This window comes from Xenia sp. Carnegie-2017, unplaced genomic scaffold, assembly GCF_021976095.1.
Source record: "Xenia sp. Carnegie-2017 unplaced genomic scaffold, XeniaSp_v1 HiC_scaffold_3, whole genome shotgun sequence".
NCBI lineage: Eukaryota > Metazoa > Cnidaria > Anthozoa > Malacalcyonacea > Xeniidae > Xenia > Xenia sp. Carnegie-2017.
Genome location: NW_025813493.1, coordinates 3,100,278 through 3,116,695, shown reverse-complemented (window position 1 = coordinate 3,116,695; position 16,418 = coordinate 3,100,278). Strand labels below are relative to the sequence as shown.

Genomic DNA, 16,418 nt, shown 5'->3' with positions numbered 1-16,418 from the left:
ATTAACAACAAATATTTTTTAAAATAAAATATTTTTGAAGCATTGTAGATGCATACATCCCTACAGAAAGAAAAGGGAGAGAGACAGATAGCAACTTTTTTTACAAATATAAATGGATTGACAGGAAGTTTATATAGATTCCATTGCAGTGAGTTTAATCTTTTCCTTAGAGGCGAAGTTTCATCTTTTTTTTAAACAAAGAGACCCGCATATAGCTGGCAGGTTAATAGCGTTTTTGTATATTTTTGTATTTCTTTTATATGCAGATATTTTAGCCATAGGTGTATTATATTTACGGCTACTACACTAACTTTTTGCAACTTTTTTCTTTCTAATAAAATTGAACTTTTGCAGAAAAAAGTATTTTACTATTTTTAGTTAATGTTTTGCTACCTAGCTCATAAAATAGGATTTAAACTGAGGAGACATCGTTTCAATAGAATTCCCAGTTATGCGCATATTCAACAATATTGCAACATTATGCTAGCTAGTGTTTATCATATATTCAGCTGCAACTCTTTGTAACTAAATTTTGACAGTGTTTAGCTTTCTCCTAACCCGCATATAGCTGACAGGTTAACAGCGTTTGTGTATAATTTGTATTATATTAAAGCTTGTACATTATTTATGAATTGCTTAAATCATCAATGGTCGACCACCAAAAAGGATTGTAACTGTAATAATAAAACACGCAGGTAATATATTTTTCACCAAATTGACTATATTTTTCCAGCAATCATTTCCTGCAAATAAAGCGAGCGAAACGTTTTGCGATAGATTCATCAAATAATTGACTTTTATGGCGTAGCCAAGCTCATCACATGTTTCAATATTTACATTTGAAATTTTAGTCAAACTAAACACAGCTGTACACGTATATATAGTTAGTTCTTCATGACAGCAGATACATTACGGTAGTCGTGTATGCAAACGTCTTTTCATTTACTTGAAATTATCACTCATTTCTAAAAGATGGTTGGGTACATTTTTGTGACTTTTCTTGTAATCGGTGCATGCAATGCAACAAACAAAGAATTCGAAAGACCACAAATTGCATTCAGGAAAATAAATGAAAATGGTATGTTGTCAATATAAAATATAATAATGTACTTTTATTCGTTTGCTTTGAAGAAAAAAAGAGTTTAAGTCTATAGCTGATGCATGTACATCAAATTTTGAATTATTTTCATTCAGCTTGTATTAGTATTGTAAAATATTCTAGATGACACTCTTAAATCTGAAAATTTTGTTCCAGCGTCTCAATTTGGCTTTATTTTATAATTGCAATACCACGCAAAAATTTTTATTATTTATCTTCAGCAGTTACAAGTGAAAATTTGAGTTATTCTCTTTTTTTAATTTACAAATTTCATGACCTTTTTCGTGCACAAATGGAGTGACAACGCCAACAACTGTGTTGTGAAAAATAAAAACCTTTAAAAAGAAAAACAATATTAATAAAGCTGTAAAAGATATATGAATATAAGCTATGTATAAGCTATAAGTTACGTAAAGCTTAGAAAAGCTAACAAGAGCAGGATTTAGAAAAAGCCATTTTAGTCATCAGCAACTATCTTCAGTCTTCAAATCATTAACTGCACACCAACATTTGACATCTAAACACATACGTAGTTGCAACAGTCGTAGCACATATGGTATTGCTACTGTATTGCTACTATCGTAACTGCAATTTTTTTGTGTTCACTCACTGAACCTCTTTAATTAAATAGAATGTGCATAATAAGCACACAAACATACTCAATTGGAATATAAAAGTACAGTACATGTTGCTATAGATAAGAAAGTTACGACATTTTTTTGCTATATATGAACCGTATAACGTCCAGCTAGCCTTGAATTAGTTATGTAAGCCTTGAGCTCTGATGAATCACGAAATGTTTTCCAGACCTTGTTCAATAAAAAATTATCGATACGCGCAGAATTAAATTTCGTTTTACTTTTTATTATGCAGATGATGCTTTGGCACCAAAAGATATTATTGCAAGTCATGTCGTTTACAGTGCGATTGAATGTTCATTTCAATGTCATCGAGAGAAGAGATGTGTTGGTTTTAACTATCTAGATATGGCTAAAACATCTGAGATAAACTGCCATATTTCCAACGCAACAACCACAAGCAGAGTGAAGACAGTGCTTGTGAAAGAAAAATGGACTTTTTATCAAGCTCTTTTCAAGACGGTAGGAATTTAACAAATTCAACATTATCTTGTTATTCTATAATTTTACTAAATACGTGCAATACACTTTCATGAAAATTTTCTTAAAACTGCGTAGACAAAATATATTCAAGTTCAACCATAATTAAAAAACCTTCGCTTTACAAATTTAATAAACTAAAGTTAATTTGAATAAAAATATTTATTCAGGGAAATATTTAACAGTCTAACATTTAACCAGAAAATGGTGAAATGGCGATATAAATTTTCTGATCTTCAGCTTAAATAAGTAAATAAGACAATAAATTTACGTTTGTGAACATTATTCTTAAATTAACCAGAAAAACGTTGTAAGGAAAGAAATTATTAATTATAGACACTCAATTTAAGTCTCAACAAACGAACAAAAATGTTAAAATTGAAGTCCATGCAGTAATAATATATGAGGATAGTGACCTCATTCAAAAATATATTCTTTTTTGTTCAATAGTCATAAAATAAATCCTGTGATATATATGATTCCCAGGAACTCCGAAACGGTGATAATTAAAGGGGGGAATATTCATATATACGTAGTCACAGCTCGTAAAAAACAATTGATTTCAAAAGAAAGTAATCAGGGAAAGCACGCGTAAATGAGTATTTTCCACCCCTCCCCCCAATTATCGACGTTCAGCCATCCCTTACGACTCCTTTATTGTACATGTGTCATTTTAGAAAGATTATGAGATGTAATTTCTTAGGCAGAAATTTCTTTTTGGTAATTCCAAACAAGACATGAATTTCTTTACAATCTGACTGCTTAATTTTTAAAGGCGTGGTAAAATGTAATTATTTAAATGCCAAAATTTAATCCAAATAGCCCTGGGTACATGCTTTACTGTGCTTAAAAAGAATTTTGTCGCCCACATCCATCAAACTATTAAATTTTTTCATGGTGCTATAGTAAATATTGTAAAAGCAGGCAATTTATGTGCCTCAAAGCGATAAGTGTGCACAATAAGCAGAAAGTAACGTTTTATCGACGATAACGTCTTCATATATAGTTATCAAATATAGAATGGCATGATATGAGCAAAAAAGTATGCTACACTGTTTACTTTCAGTCACTCCTTTATAAAGCACCAATTAATGTTTTTTTACCATGATACCATAGGAAGGCAGACCTGCCAGTTCCCCAATTTTATCGAATGTCATCTAAATCTTAAAGCAAGTATTCAGTTAACCAGATGTTCAATCACTTCTCCTGTTTGCCATTTTTGATATAACATGAATTTAGTAAAATAATTTTGAACGAATCAAGTCTGAGTAAGTGTTTAATTGAGAATTGTAATAACAAACGCACTTATAAACAGAAGAATTCATAAAAGGGAATTTTGTAAGAAAAAGCAAACAGAGAAAACCCAAGTGGATTTCTTGTTCATGAAAAGAAAGTGCGTGGAAAATTTGGGTGCATAACATATAAAATGTATAAATATTTATGGCTATTAAATACTCAGTCCGACCTGATTTGTTCAAATTTTTTTCACTATCTACATGTCATTTAAGAAGGGTGAAAGTGATCGAAAATCTGGCGTTTAGAAGATTTGATTTAAGATAAAGATGACACCAATAAAATCGGGTGAGTTAGCAGGTGTTCCTGTCGTATAAAACAAGACCTTAATATGCCGAGTCGGCATCATGATAAAAACATTCGTTGATGCTTCATAAACAAGTGACTGAAAATAAATGGTCTTGTATACTTTTTTACTCATTTCATACTTATCTGTCTAATGATACTAAAAACTTTTCAAAGCTGCTGGACTTAACAATTAGTATCTTAATCCACAACTAAAACACTATGATTCTGACTGAGGTTATATTTGTACTGAAGGGAGAAAAAGGGGACGGTCAATCTTCAGGGAAAAATATTACATCAAACTTGAAGCAGAGCGCTTCGTCTGAAGGAAGTGGTCTTGACAATGGACTTACAAAGGTAAGCGAATTAATTGTGAATGAATCATACCGTAAGTTTACTTTAGATGGAACAGATGTATTTCTCCGTGTGGAGCTATATGTTTTGGACAGGACTCACTTTTCGATGATCAAATTCAAAACATGTACGCTGATTAAGAAAACAAAAGTATTTTTCATGGAACCCATAGCAAAACGTTTTGGAGGATGTGCATGTTATAAGTAATGAAGTTTGCTTGTTACCAAGTGTTTTTTATATTGTTTTGCGTACAGTCAGCGGAAGTTATGACGTTTATTTTGCTTTAAAAATGACATAACGTGAAAACTAAAATGTCGAAAAAAAGGTAAATTTTGTGGCTGAGATGGAAAGCAGTCAGTTATGCCGAACTTTAGGCTCGAGCTATAAATGAGCTAAATATTAATTTTCGGGTTGTTTAATGAGCATAAATTTCGAAAAGTACTTGTAAATTGAAAAGTGAAAAATTAGCTAATAGCTAGGTAGGAATTAACAATGAAAAGATTATGAAATAAAGAGTCATTTGCTATGACAGTTAGACACTTTTGCCATTTGCTCTCTTTAGCCTTTAGGTTACATAAAAGAGATCAAAAATAGTTTTTCAAAAATTTCAAAGGCCTCTTTTATTACTTTGAATATGTTTCTCAAATCATTTGCTCTTTCATACGTCGATGTATTTAGCTAAATAAATAAGTATAGGCATGCTTTATCAGGCACGTCATACAAGTGTTAATTCTTGCAATGGAACTTAACATCTCTTTAAAAAATGGTAAGCAAGCAAAACATCAACCAATTAAATCCATTTTTTCTTCATTCATAAATTAGATGGCAATTAAATACTTAGAAATTAAGATTTTTTTAAAAAATGTCTCTTCGTCAGTGCATTTAACTGTTTTTTTTGTGACCTCCTTGTTTTAACAAAGAAAGCAATCCGGTACCTAATTTGGAATGTTTAGGGAAGGGGTAAAGAGGCAAAATTCATATATGAAAAGTTATCAAACATAGACTGGCAGTGTAGCAAAAAAGAATGCTACACTGTTTACTTTCAGTCGCTCCTTTATAAAGCATCAATTAATGTTTTTTTACCATGATACCATAGGAAGGCAGACCTGCCAGTTCCCCAATTTTGTCGACTGTCATCTAAATCTTAAAGCAAATATTCAGTTAACCAGATATTCAATCACTTCTCCTGTTTGAAAATTTTGGTATCACATGTATTTAGTAAAATAATTTTGAACGAATCAAGTCTGAGTAAGTGTTTAATTGAGAATTGTGATAACAAACGCACTTATAAACAGAAGAATTCATGAAAGGGAATTTTGTAAGAAAAAGCAAACAGAGAACACCCAAGTGGATTTCTTGTTAATAAAAAGAAAGTGTGTGGAAAATTTGGGTGCATAACATATAAAATGTATAAATATTTATGGCTATTAAATACTCAGTCCGACCTGATTTGTTCAAAATTTTTTCACTATCTACATGTCATTAAAGAAGGGTGAAAGTGATCGAAAATCTGGCTTTAGAAGATTTGCTTTAAGATTTAGATGAAACCAACAAAACCGGGCGAGTTGGCAGGTGTTCCTGTGGTATAAAACAAGACTGAAAATGCTGAGTCGGCATTAAGATGAACTCCAAGGATAGTACATAAACAACTACACGTGCATGACCATATAATGAATTTTGAAATGTTACTATGAAAGTTAGTCATATCTGAAAGCTTGCTATTTTGTATTGTTAATTTTTTTCTATTGAATTAAACTGTTTTGAGTTTATATATTTGAAAACAACTTCGGTATAGAATGTACAAAATAGTTATTTAGCACAATGGATCTTTGCGCAGGAAAGCTGTGTAACAATTTGCTTATAGGTTTAATGAGTTACAAAACCCATAAGACGTACAATGCAATAGCTTTTTTAATAAAATTTTTTCAGGAAAAAGACTGTGCAGATCTTTACAAAAAAGGTGAAAAAAAGAACGGAGTTTATGAAATTGATCCTGATGGCCAGGGCACATTCAGTGTCTTCTGTGATATGACGTCATCTGGTGGAGGTTGGACCGTGTTTCAACGTCGTCAAGATGGAAGTGTAGACTTTTATCGAGATTGGAAAAATTATACCCAAGGATTTGGTAATCTTACTTCTGAATTCTGGCTTGGATTGGATAAAATATACCGACTAACATCAGCCAAGAGAAATAAACTTCGTGTTGACCTGGGAGACTGGTCAGGAAACAAAGCATATGCTGAATATGATTATTTTGCTGTAAAGAATGAAAGTAAAAAATATCAACTAAATCATGGAGCATATTTTGGTGAGTCAATACGTAAATATAAACGGAAAAATTTCTAAGCGTGAGTTTGACATATGCAAAATGTTGGAATGATTTGAGTGAACGGTTAGCTTTGAACTTAAGTCTTGTTTGTTATAAAAAGTATGATAATTAATTTTGAATCGACAAACGTACATTAAAATACAAGGAACAACCATTAAGTAAAAAATCATTCTCTCGTGTAAATCATTAAGTTACACCACGCGACAACAATTCTTGACATGCAAGAAGAGATCATGAAATGGCTGTGAAATTAAATTCTTGCTTTTTAAATAGGTACTGATAAACTGCGCCTGAACAACATGTATAGCTTATAAAACATGAATCATTTGGTACACAAAATCATTTGGTACACAAAAGAGAATTTATACTGTGAAAACCATTGTCCAGCAATCATTGACAGAAATCTTTTTTTATAAAACGCAAGCATTCATGTTAGCCTAACAGTTATAACTAATTGTAAATGATTTATATGTGATAACTTGTTCTAAAAATAAAGGTTTTTCACGAACTTATAACAACAACCTAAAACATTACTGAAATTCATTCAAGTTTACATGGAGAATTTTCATTTATAAGAATGAAACACATAAATATCATTTGAGCCTTGGAAAATACCCAGGTACACCATCAAGTAAATACACAAATTTTGAAAATCTATCATACAATAAAATTAGGCCGGTTAACATTAATGACTAATGTGAATAGACTGGATGCAGAAAAAAAAGTTCAGGGGAATGAAGGTGGGATGAAAGAAAGTCAAAAATCTCTTCATGACATGTAGCTAGCTAACGAGTAGACAACTTTTATTTTTGCGATTTGTTTATTTGATTTTGAGAAGGATAAATGGTTTAATATATTAGCAACAACAACTATATTATAAACGGTAGCAAATTTTAACTTACAGTTAGCAAGTACATTATGCATGATTGTGGTTGTAGCTTCCGCTAAAATTAACCGATGAAATTCGATTTTAGCTTTGTATAAAACTGTATAATCAGACTGCTATTGAATATATCTAATGAAAACTCAGTATTGTAATATATTTCGGTATTTATACCACTTCTTTCTTTACTCTATAAACTAAATCAAAAAAAGTAATTGACAAATCTCATAAAACCCTTCTAAACAAATGACCATTGAAAAATTTCTTGAAATCTTCTATTAACCACATAAAACACGTGTTGGGTATTTTCAGCAATTCTTAAGGAGAATTGTAAATAACATTAGTTGAATGACGTAAAATTTTTCTGAGCAAAATTACTTTGCTTAGGAAATGCTGGAGATGCATTATCTTATCATAACGGCATGGCGTTTACAACCAAAGATTCAGATAATGATAAACATGGAGGAAACTGCGCCATTGGCCACTGGGGTGCTTGGTGGTATAATGGTTGTCATAGTTCCAACCTGAATGGACACTACTATAGGAGCAACCAAAGCAATTTCAATGGTGTGAATTGGCGACATTGGAAAGAATATGAATCCTTAAAGTTTACTGAGATGAAAATAAAACCATAAAGTATTTCCAAAGACTGCGATGTTATAAATTTGATCATTATTTCTAATTAAACTTTCAACATATAATGAAAACATTTTAGCTTTTATGTCTTTTAAAAGAACCTTTATAATCATTATCATTAAAAAAGCGTTGAAAAATTGTTAAAAATGCTATGGTGAAATAATATTTTCCCTAAAAATTAGAGCTGATTTAGGTAATTATATGATTCTAATGTTACGTCTTTTCACTCATTTCTTTAATGATATGCTGCGCTGTAAGTAGCTAATTCTATCTTTTCGCCACGTTCCACGCAATCTTGGTGTATCATGCATTTCATGCAATTATCTTACATCATTATTCACTATGTAAGCAATGTTGCTTTTGATTGGTCAACTACCTGCAAATAATTCTAGATATCTGTAGGTGAAACGTCTATTTACAAATAACAGTTTGTCATTAAAAGCCTGTTTTGAAAAAAATTCAAATCATTACCCGTGCCGCATGTTCTCAATCGTCTGAAGCAAGACTTCTCAAATTGAGAACGTCGCATGTATGTGATATAGGAGATCCCCTAAGCGTTCTCATTGACGCCATATTTTATTTATATATGCATCAATCTATATATCATCAACACACGACATGCACACGACACACGTGTACCATATCTAGATGGCGGCAACTGGAATACAGTATGAAGTAGTAATTGACTTGCAAAAAGCTATCTTGAAGTCTTATTACGATCAGGGAATGAATACAACCTTAAAGGAGAAACATGAAACAATACAAAAAGCAGCTGATGCGACAAGACCAACATTTGAAAAAGTTAAAGTGAGTGAGTATTTCTACCTAGATTTTACTTGAAAGGGCAGGCTACTGCAGCACTCTCTGATTTGTGCACACTAAAATGTCGTATCCAAATCTGTGACCATAACCTATTTTTAGTTTGAAGGATTAGCATACATATATTTTTTTAAAGGTACTGAAATTTGTCATACGTAAGTTTGTTTGGGAAGGCAAAAATGCGCAACTACAAATTTACACGTTAACGATGTTGTATTGCCTCTGTTCAGAAGCTGCGCATTGTTTCTTCGATGAATGCGCTTATAGAATAATCACAAAAATGCCTTAATGGTAATATTTAAGCCTTGTGTGATGTGCTTTGCCTAGGAAAGACTAAAATTAAGAATAATTTGGGATATCAAATGATTTGTGTCGGAATGATTTTGTAGCAGTTTTGGTTTGAAAAAATATGTGGTGAAAAAACAAATTTCTATTTTTTTTCCAAATGAAGGCAAATTTATTGATATAGTTCTACTGTGACGCCTTTTCTCTCATTTCTTTGACGTTTGTGGTGAAAGTAAATTGCAAAAAATTTTGATGTTTTTTGCCACGTTCTCACGCCATCTTGGCTTTATCATGTATGTCATGCGACTATCTTATATATTATCTGGTTTGTGAAGCAATAATATTGTTCCCAACAAAGAGAATGTTTGCACAGCACCTACAGACAACACAATATATCTAAATGTTTGTTGTTTAGTTTTTAGAGTTACACTATTACAGTTATTAGCATTTTGAGAATTTGTGTAGAAATTCACACGCAAATTAACACAGTTTTGCACTATTTTATATCTTTGGAGTGATTGTTATATTCGCCAATTGCCATGTTTATATATAAAAAATATATTTTGGTCATTTTGGAATCCGAATCAAGGAATATAAAGGTTATATCCTGATTTAAATGTCATAACACTGTAGTTAAAACATACAAACATAACTTTATGAAACTGTTAATGGTGTACATTAACTTTACTATAGTCAGAAAACTGCATTTGGAATTACAGTAAGACAGTAGTGAGCACTCTCTGTGAGAGTTTTCAACCGGAAAGTAACGTAAAAGCAAGTCAAGCTATAGAAGTAACAAGGGATAAATGCCAAATAGATTGACATTGGCGGAAGTGGTTTGGCGATTCTTGTATATATTCATAAGGAATTTCCATATTGTCGCTACATATAAAATAAAAGCAAAGTATGAACAGTCTGTGTAGACACAGCGTGAAAATTATGCTCACGCTTGCGTAGTAAGTTTTAAAGTTTCTAGCCAAATGATCCAACTCATAAATTATAAATGCAAAATGCTGTCATATGTTAATGTTATTTTTCTTTAAAATGAAATCTGAAACCAAAAGTAAATCCAATTTTGTGCATCTGAAACTCTAAATTACTGCTATAAACAATAACACAATAGCCAAAAGAAATCATTGCAGTTTTTGAAATCCAGATCACCCTGCCTTAAGAATGAATAAAAAAATTCGCCATCAAAGACACATTCATACATACGTAACATTTAAGCTTATTCTTGTTAGTAATTGGTAAATTCAAAAGAAACCCCGTTATTCAAAAAGACTTTGAATGAAGATGCAAACAAACAATTGCGTTTCTGGAGATAATTTACATACATGCTACATCTGAATACTACTTTCTCTTATTACAAAAAATATCGAATTTTGCGATCATCAACGACTTGTGACGGGATCAAAATTGACACTAAACATCACAATAGATTTTACCATTATCGTGACGCAACTTGTCTCCAGGTTTCTCCTCGGAAAAATGCCTGAAATGATTTAAGCATTCCATTGGAAAAAGGGCGTATTCCTAAAAAAAAGCAGTAATCAAGCAGATGAAGACATATTAACTACACCTCAACTTTAGCCTTCAGGAGGACCATAACATCATCCCATTACACTGACAAGGCAATCTTATCAAAATAAAATTTACAAAGGAGTAATTGAGAAAATATTTACTGCAAAATGTAAACACGTTTGTGTACATGGTAGTGGACCATGTACACACGGACGAAACGACGATACGTACGGACGAAAAATACCTGAAATATCGAAGAGTTTAGGTGATATAAAAACAGCAAACCTTCGGGATGATATCGAGGCGGATAAAAAAGCAGCTTTTGTGCAAAGTTTTATAAGATTGTTAAAAACACAATATTTGCGTGATTTTCGACCTGGAATACATAATACCTCCGGCAGCTAAACACCGAGGGAAAAAGCTATACGGTAAAACACCGAGGGAAAACCTATATACGGCAAAACACCGAGGGAAAAACATATATACGGCAAAACACCGAGGAAAAAACATATATACGGCAAAACACCGAGGGAAAAATATATTTACGTCAAAACACCGAGGAAAAAGCTATACGGTAAAACACCGAGGGAAAACATATATACGGCAAAACACCGAGGGAAAAAGCTATACTACAAAACACCGAGGGAAAAGGCTATACGGCAAAACACCAAGGGAAAAACATATACGGTAAAACACTGAGGGAAAAACATGTATACGGCAAAACACCGAGGGAAAAACATATATACGGCAAAACACCGAGGAAAAAGCTATACTACAAACACCGAGGGAAAAACATATATACGGCAAAACACCGAGGAAAAACATATACGGTAAAACACCGAGGGAAAAACATATATACGGCAAAACACTGAGGGAAAAACATATATACGGCAAAACACCGAGGGAAAAAGCTATACGGTAAAACACCGAGGGAAAAACATATATACAAAACACCGAGGGAAAGCTATACTACAAAACACCGAGGGAAAAGGCTATAAAAACACCAAGGGAAAAACATATATGGTAAAACACTGAGGAAAAACATGTATAATGAAAACACCGAGGGAAAACATATACAAAACCGAGGGAAAAAGACAAAACCGAGGGAAAAAGGCTAAAACACCGAGGAAAACATACAAAACACCGAGGAAAAACATATATGGCAAAACACTGAGGGAAAAAGACAAAACACCGAGGGAAAAATAAATGGAAAACACGAGGGAAAAAGCTATACTACAAAACACCGAGGGAAAAGGCTATACGGCAAAACACCAAGGGAAAAACATATATACGGTAAAACACCGAGGGAAAAACATATATACGGCAAAACACCGAGGGAAAAAGCTATACGGTAAAACACTGAGGGAAAAACATATATACGGCAAAACACCGAGGGAAAAATATATACGGTAAAACACCAAAGGAAAAAAAAATATATATACGGCAAAACAGCGAGGGAAAAATATATATACGGCAAAACACCGAGGGAAAAATTTATATACGGCGAAACACCGAGGGAAAAATATATATACGGCAACACACCGAGGGAAAAACATATATACGGCAAAAACCGAGGGAAAAATATATACACAAGGTGCCAAAAAAATGAGTCCATTAAATATGGAATGCATATTTTTAGTTTTGAACCATATTACCACTCTGTCACAACAATGTTAGGTTTTAAGTTCTCGAAAAAGCAATGTCAGTACATGTTATGTCCTCCCTTAGCTTTCAAAATGGCTTCAACTCTTTTTGGCATAGATTTAACAAGAATTTGAAGTGTAGATGGTTCAATATTATGCCAACATGTAGAGATTACATCCCATAGCCTGTCCTGGCTTGTTACGTTATGTTTCACTTTTTCTCTTTTTAACTCATCCCAGAAGTAATCAATTGGATTAATATCTGGCGATTGAGGCGGAAATGCCATGAGCTTCAATTCACCTTGATTTTCTTTATTCCTTAAATAATTTGTGCACAAGTTGGAGCTATGTTTCGGATCGTTATCCTGAAGTAAGGTAAATCCTCTCCCGCATAACCTTTTGCCAGATGGTACAGCATGCCTTTGGAGAATAGAATGGTAATACTTTTTGTCAAGATTGCCTTTTATTCTGTACTCTTAACACCATTAAAGCTGAAACAGCCCCAGACTTGAATGTTTCCACCCCCATGCTTCACGGTGGACTTGAGGCATTGACTTGACAATCTTTCACCACATCTTCGTCTCACATAAACACGGCGATTATTTCCATGTATTTCAAACTTTGATTCATCAGTAAAAAGTACTTTTTTCCAATTGTCTACGCTGTAATGCTTGTATTTTTTGGCCCATAAGAATCTCCTCCGCTTATTTATCGGGCGAAGCAACGGCTTGGAAGCTGCAACTCTTCCGTTCAGACCACTTCCAGCCAATCTCCTTCTTACTGTTGTTTTGCTGATTGCTTTCTCTCGGGTGGCGTTAATTGACGATTGAATGTCGCTAGCAGTTGCTCGTCTGTTGCGCAAAGAGCGTAGCTTTATGAATTGATCTTCTTTTTTTGTTGTTATACGTGGTCTCCCAGGTTTTGGTAAGCTGGAATAACATTGCGTCTTTTTAAATCTTTCCACGGTTCGCCGCACAGCTCCTTTGGACACTCCCAGCTTTGCAGCAACATTTCGTTGTGAGTAATTTTCGTTAGTGAGAGCAACAATTTGTCCTCTAACTCCTTCACTTAAAACTTTAGCCATTTCCCAATGTACTGCCCATGCGCTTAGATATTGTGAAATATCTTGCAAACAATTGTGGGAGACAATTTCAGGTCTCACTGCGCATTTTTAAGTGGCTACTGTAACTATACGTTTCAAAAGACACATTTTTCCCACAATTTTTCCAATATTGGAACTGGACTCATTTTTTTGGCACCTAGTGTATATACGGCAAAACACCGAGGGAAAAACATATATATACGGTAAAACATCGAGGGAAAAACATATATACGGCAAAACACCGAGGGAAAAATATATACGGTAAAACACCGAGGGAAAAACATATATACGGCAAAACACCGAGGGAAAAATATATATACGTCAATACACCGAGGGAAAAACATATATACGGCAAAACACCGAGGGAAAATATATACGGTAAAACACCGAGGGAAAAACATATATACGGCAAAACACCGAGGGAAAATATATACGGTAAAACACCGAGGGAAAAACATATATACGTCAAAACACCGAGGGAAAAATATATACGGCAAAACACCGAGGGAAAAACATATATACGGCAACACACCGAGGGAAAAATATATATACCGCAAGCAACGAGGAAAAAGCAATAGGGCAAAACACCGAGGGGAAAAAGCTATACGGCAAACGCTGTATAAACGCTAGATTTTTTGCACTCAAACGCTGTTAAGAAATCCTGTACATCTTCATCATCAACTGCAAGAGAATGAGAAAGTACATTTTCAACCACACTAGACTCAGTGGTCGAAATATACTTCATAAAGGAACTCAGGTACATATCTTCTGAGACATAATCTTCGCCAAAAAGACAGGAGCACAAGAAAAGGCGAGAAATTTTGATTTGAAAATAGCGTTTTTGAGTGTAACCTTTCACAAGATTTCTAGCTAGCGCTTGCCACTTCCCCCGCGAAACGTCAAGATGAATCACTGGGACTCGTTCATCCTCGCCTGACATGAAACTATTTCATTCCAAAACAGAGAAAATGCATACCTGACAACGCCGACTGCTTCGCCCTTCTCCTCGACACCTCTGGAATCTATCATCTGGACATCCACACACTTCTTTAAAATATCACCTTTTTCAAAATAGTGCAGCAAGTCTGCTTTCACATTACAACGATGAATAAGCAACACTTCTCGCTCCATAACCTCATTTGCCATACTTTCTGGGACAAAAGTAGACCCTTCAGAACTCTCACCTGCAATGTACAACACTTAATATAGTAAAGATGGGTGAAAAGCCACAACATTTCTGACTGTTCTATTTTCAAATTCCATTCATCCACTTTCTTTCAATGAATTCCCAATGGTATTTTGCACCATCATCACAATACCCACTCATCATTTTATGAAATATTAATTGAACATCAAATTAGTGGATATTTTTCTTCCATACTATGTAACTAGAACATCTTTTTCATAAAAAGTCTGACAAGTACAAGTAGACTATATAGTACTCACAAACCTTGGAAAGTATTCATCTCAAAAGCATCACAATTTTGGAGGTTCTCCAGTGCATGTGGTGTTAAAGTTGCATCATCAATAGATGACAGTCCAACCAAAGTTGTGGAATGTGATTCTTTTCCAAGCTGTGGTTCTGTGCACAATAATTCATTTTGAGTCTTTGTTAGTCTGATTTCTTCCAAATCTAATTGTTCTTCCACAACATCATCAACTAATTCATTAGCAACTACAAAACAAATATTTGTATTTTTATCAAATATGTAACTTATTTAAATAAAGATTGTTGCATAACACACTTTTGCTGATTTCCTTATGCACTCATATTGGAATTCTCAAATATAACATCTGAATGAATGTTGCCTTTTACAGTATTAATGTGTGATATTTAATATTAGCTCCTTATAAAGTAAGTGTTTAATTTTATTTGTATCATGATAGTTTCATAAAATTAACCAAATGGTGCAAAAATTATTATATACTTGACCATACAGAATTACTTTGATTATTAAAGGCTCATAATTAGGTATTAATCAACATTAAGAAAATTGCGTATACATTAACAAAGTGTTTTTAAGAATTAATAGAAAACCTCCTCATTTTCATAATCAAAGTCTAGCAAACATACAAATTGAGACGACTTGCATGGCCTGTCAAGGGACTCCTTGTACTTTTCTACAGAAAATGTTTCTGTTCTGCCTGGTAAATATAAAACTCCATATCTGGGTACAAAAAAACCCATTCAGAACTTTCATCATGGAGTTGCTTATTGTGAGCCAGTTGCTTCTCCACCCCAGCAGTTTTTATGACAACATGAGAATCCATTTTTTTACATCAATAGGAAGAAGTGAGCCTCGCATAATTTTCAAATGATTCCCATCTAGCTCAATAATTCCAATGTTTATCTGGGGTGGAAAAAAATATCCAGTTACAAGGTGTTCATGACCTGCCATCACAAAATGTGTGTTGAAGAATGAAAGAATAATTGGACATTTTAATGGAAAATACTATTCCATCTTTCTCCATGAAAACCTGAGCCTGATTTTTAAAGCATGCAACAAAAGTATTGTGTTGATTCGAATGAGTGCAAAAAAAACCAAATTTATTATAGCAGTATTTTACATTTCAGCTTAAAATAGGTGGGAATTACATGAGTAATATCAACATAAAAACAAGCATTGAGTATAATTATTCACTACCATCACCCATCCTTCAAATAATTATTGACATGACCTATCAGCAGAGGTAGTAATAATCACAAACCTTGACAGTCTCATTCTTCTTCCCCTTTTTCGTGGAGACAAAACGATCTTGACGCTTCCTTGTCTCAACAGTGGCAAATGAAATATCTGCCAAATACTCTTTAAAAGTCAAAAGTTTGGTGGCACGAGGATCAGTAGAAGGCCCAGCTGATGTTGATGGATCACTATTTCGCAAGGTCTTTGATTCGTCAGACTTTCGAAGATCCGTCCCACAGTTAGCACAAAAATTACCCCTTGTATTTAGTGAACTCCCGCATACTGTACAAAACATGGTGTTCAAGTTCACACTTCCAACAGCCGGAAAAGATAATATGAACATATACATGAACGCTAAATGTAATAA

At 33.5% G+C, this 16,418-nt stretch overlaps 1 protein-coding gene and 1 long non-coding RNA gene across 2 annotated transcripts; one reads left to right on the top strand and one right to left on the bottom strand.

Annotated features, from left to right (window-relative positions):
• The first annotated feature begins 880 nt into the window (after positions 1 to 880).
• LOC124454649 (ryncolin-1-like) lies at positions 881 to 8,213 on the top strand. Its single transcript, XM_047005424.1, has 5 exons — positions 881 to 1,078; positions 1,973 to 2,199; positions 4,051 to 4,152; positions 6,079 to 6,457; positions 7,749 to 8,213. The coding sequence occupies exons 1-5, from the start codon at positions 973 to 975 to the stop codon at positions 7,994 to 7,996; spliced, it is 1,062 nt and encodes a 353-aa protein (XP_046861380.1). The 5' UTR covers positions 881 to 972; the 3' UTR covers positions 7,997 to 8,213.
• Positions 8,214 to 14,285: 6,072 nt separating this feature from the next.
• LOC124454650 lies at positions 14,286 to 16,418 on the bottom strand. The gene is made up of 3 exons (XR_006951553.1): positions 16,077 to 16,418; positions 14,818 to 15,042; positions 14,286 to 14,551 (listed from the first exon to the last, which is right to left on the bottom strand). It is a non-coding gene; the product is annotated as an uncharacterized LOC124454650 (long non-coding RNA).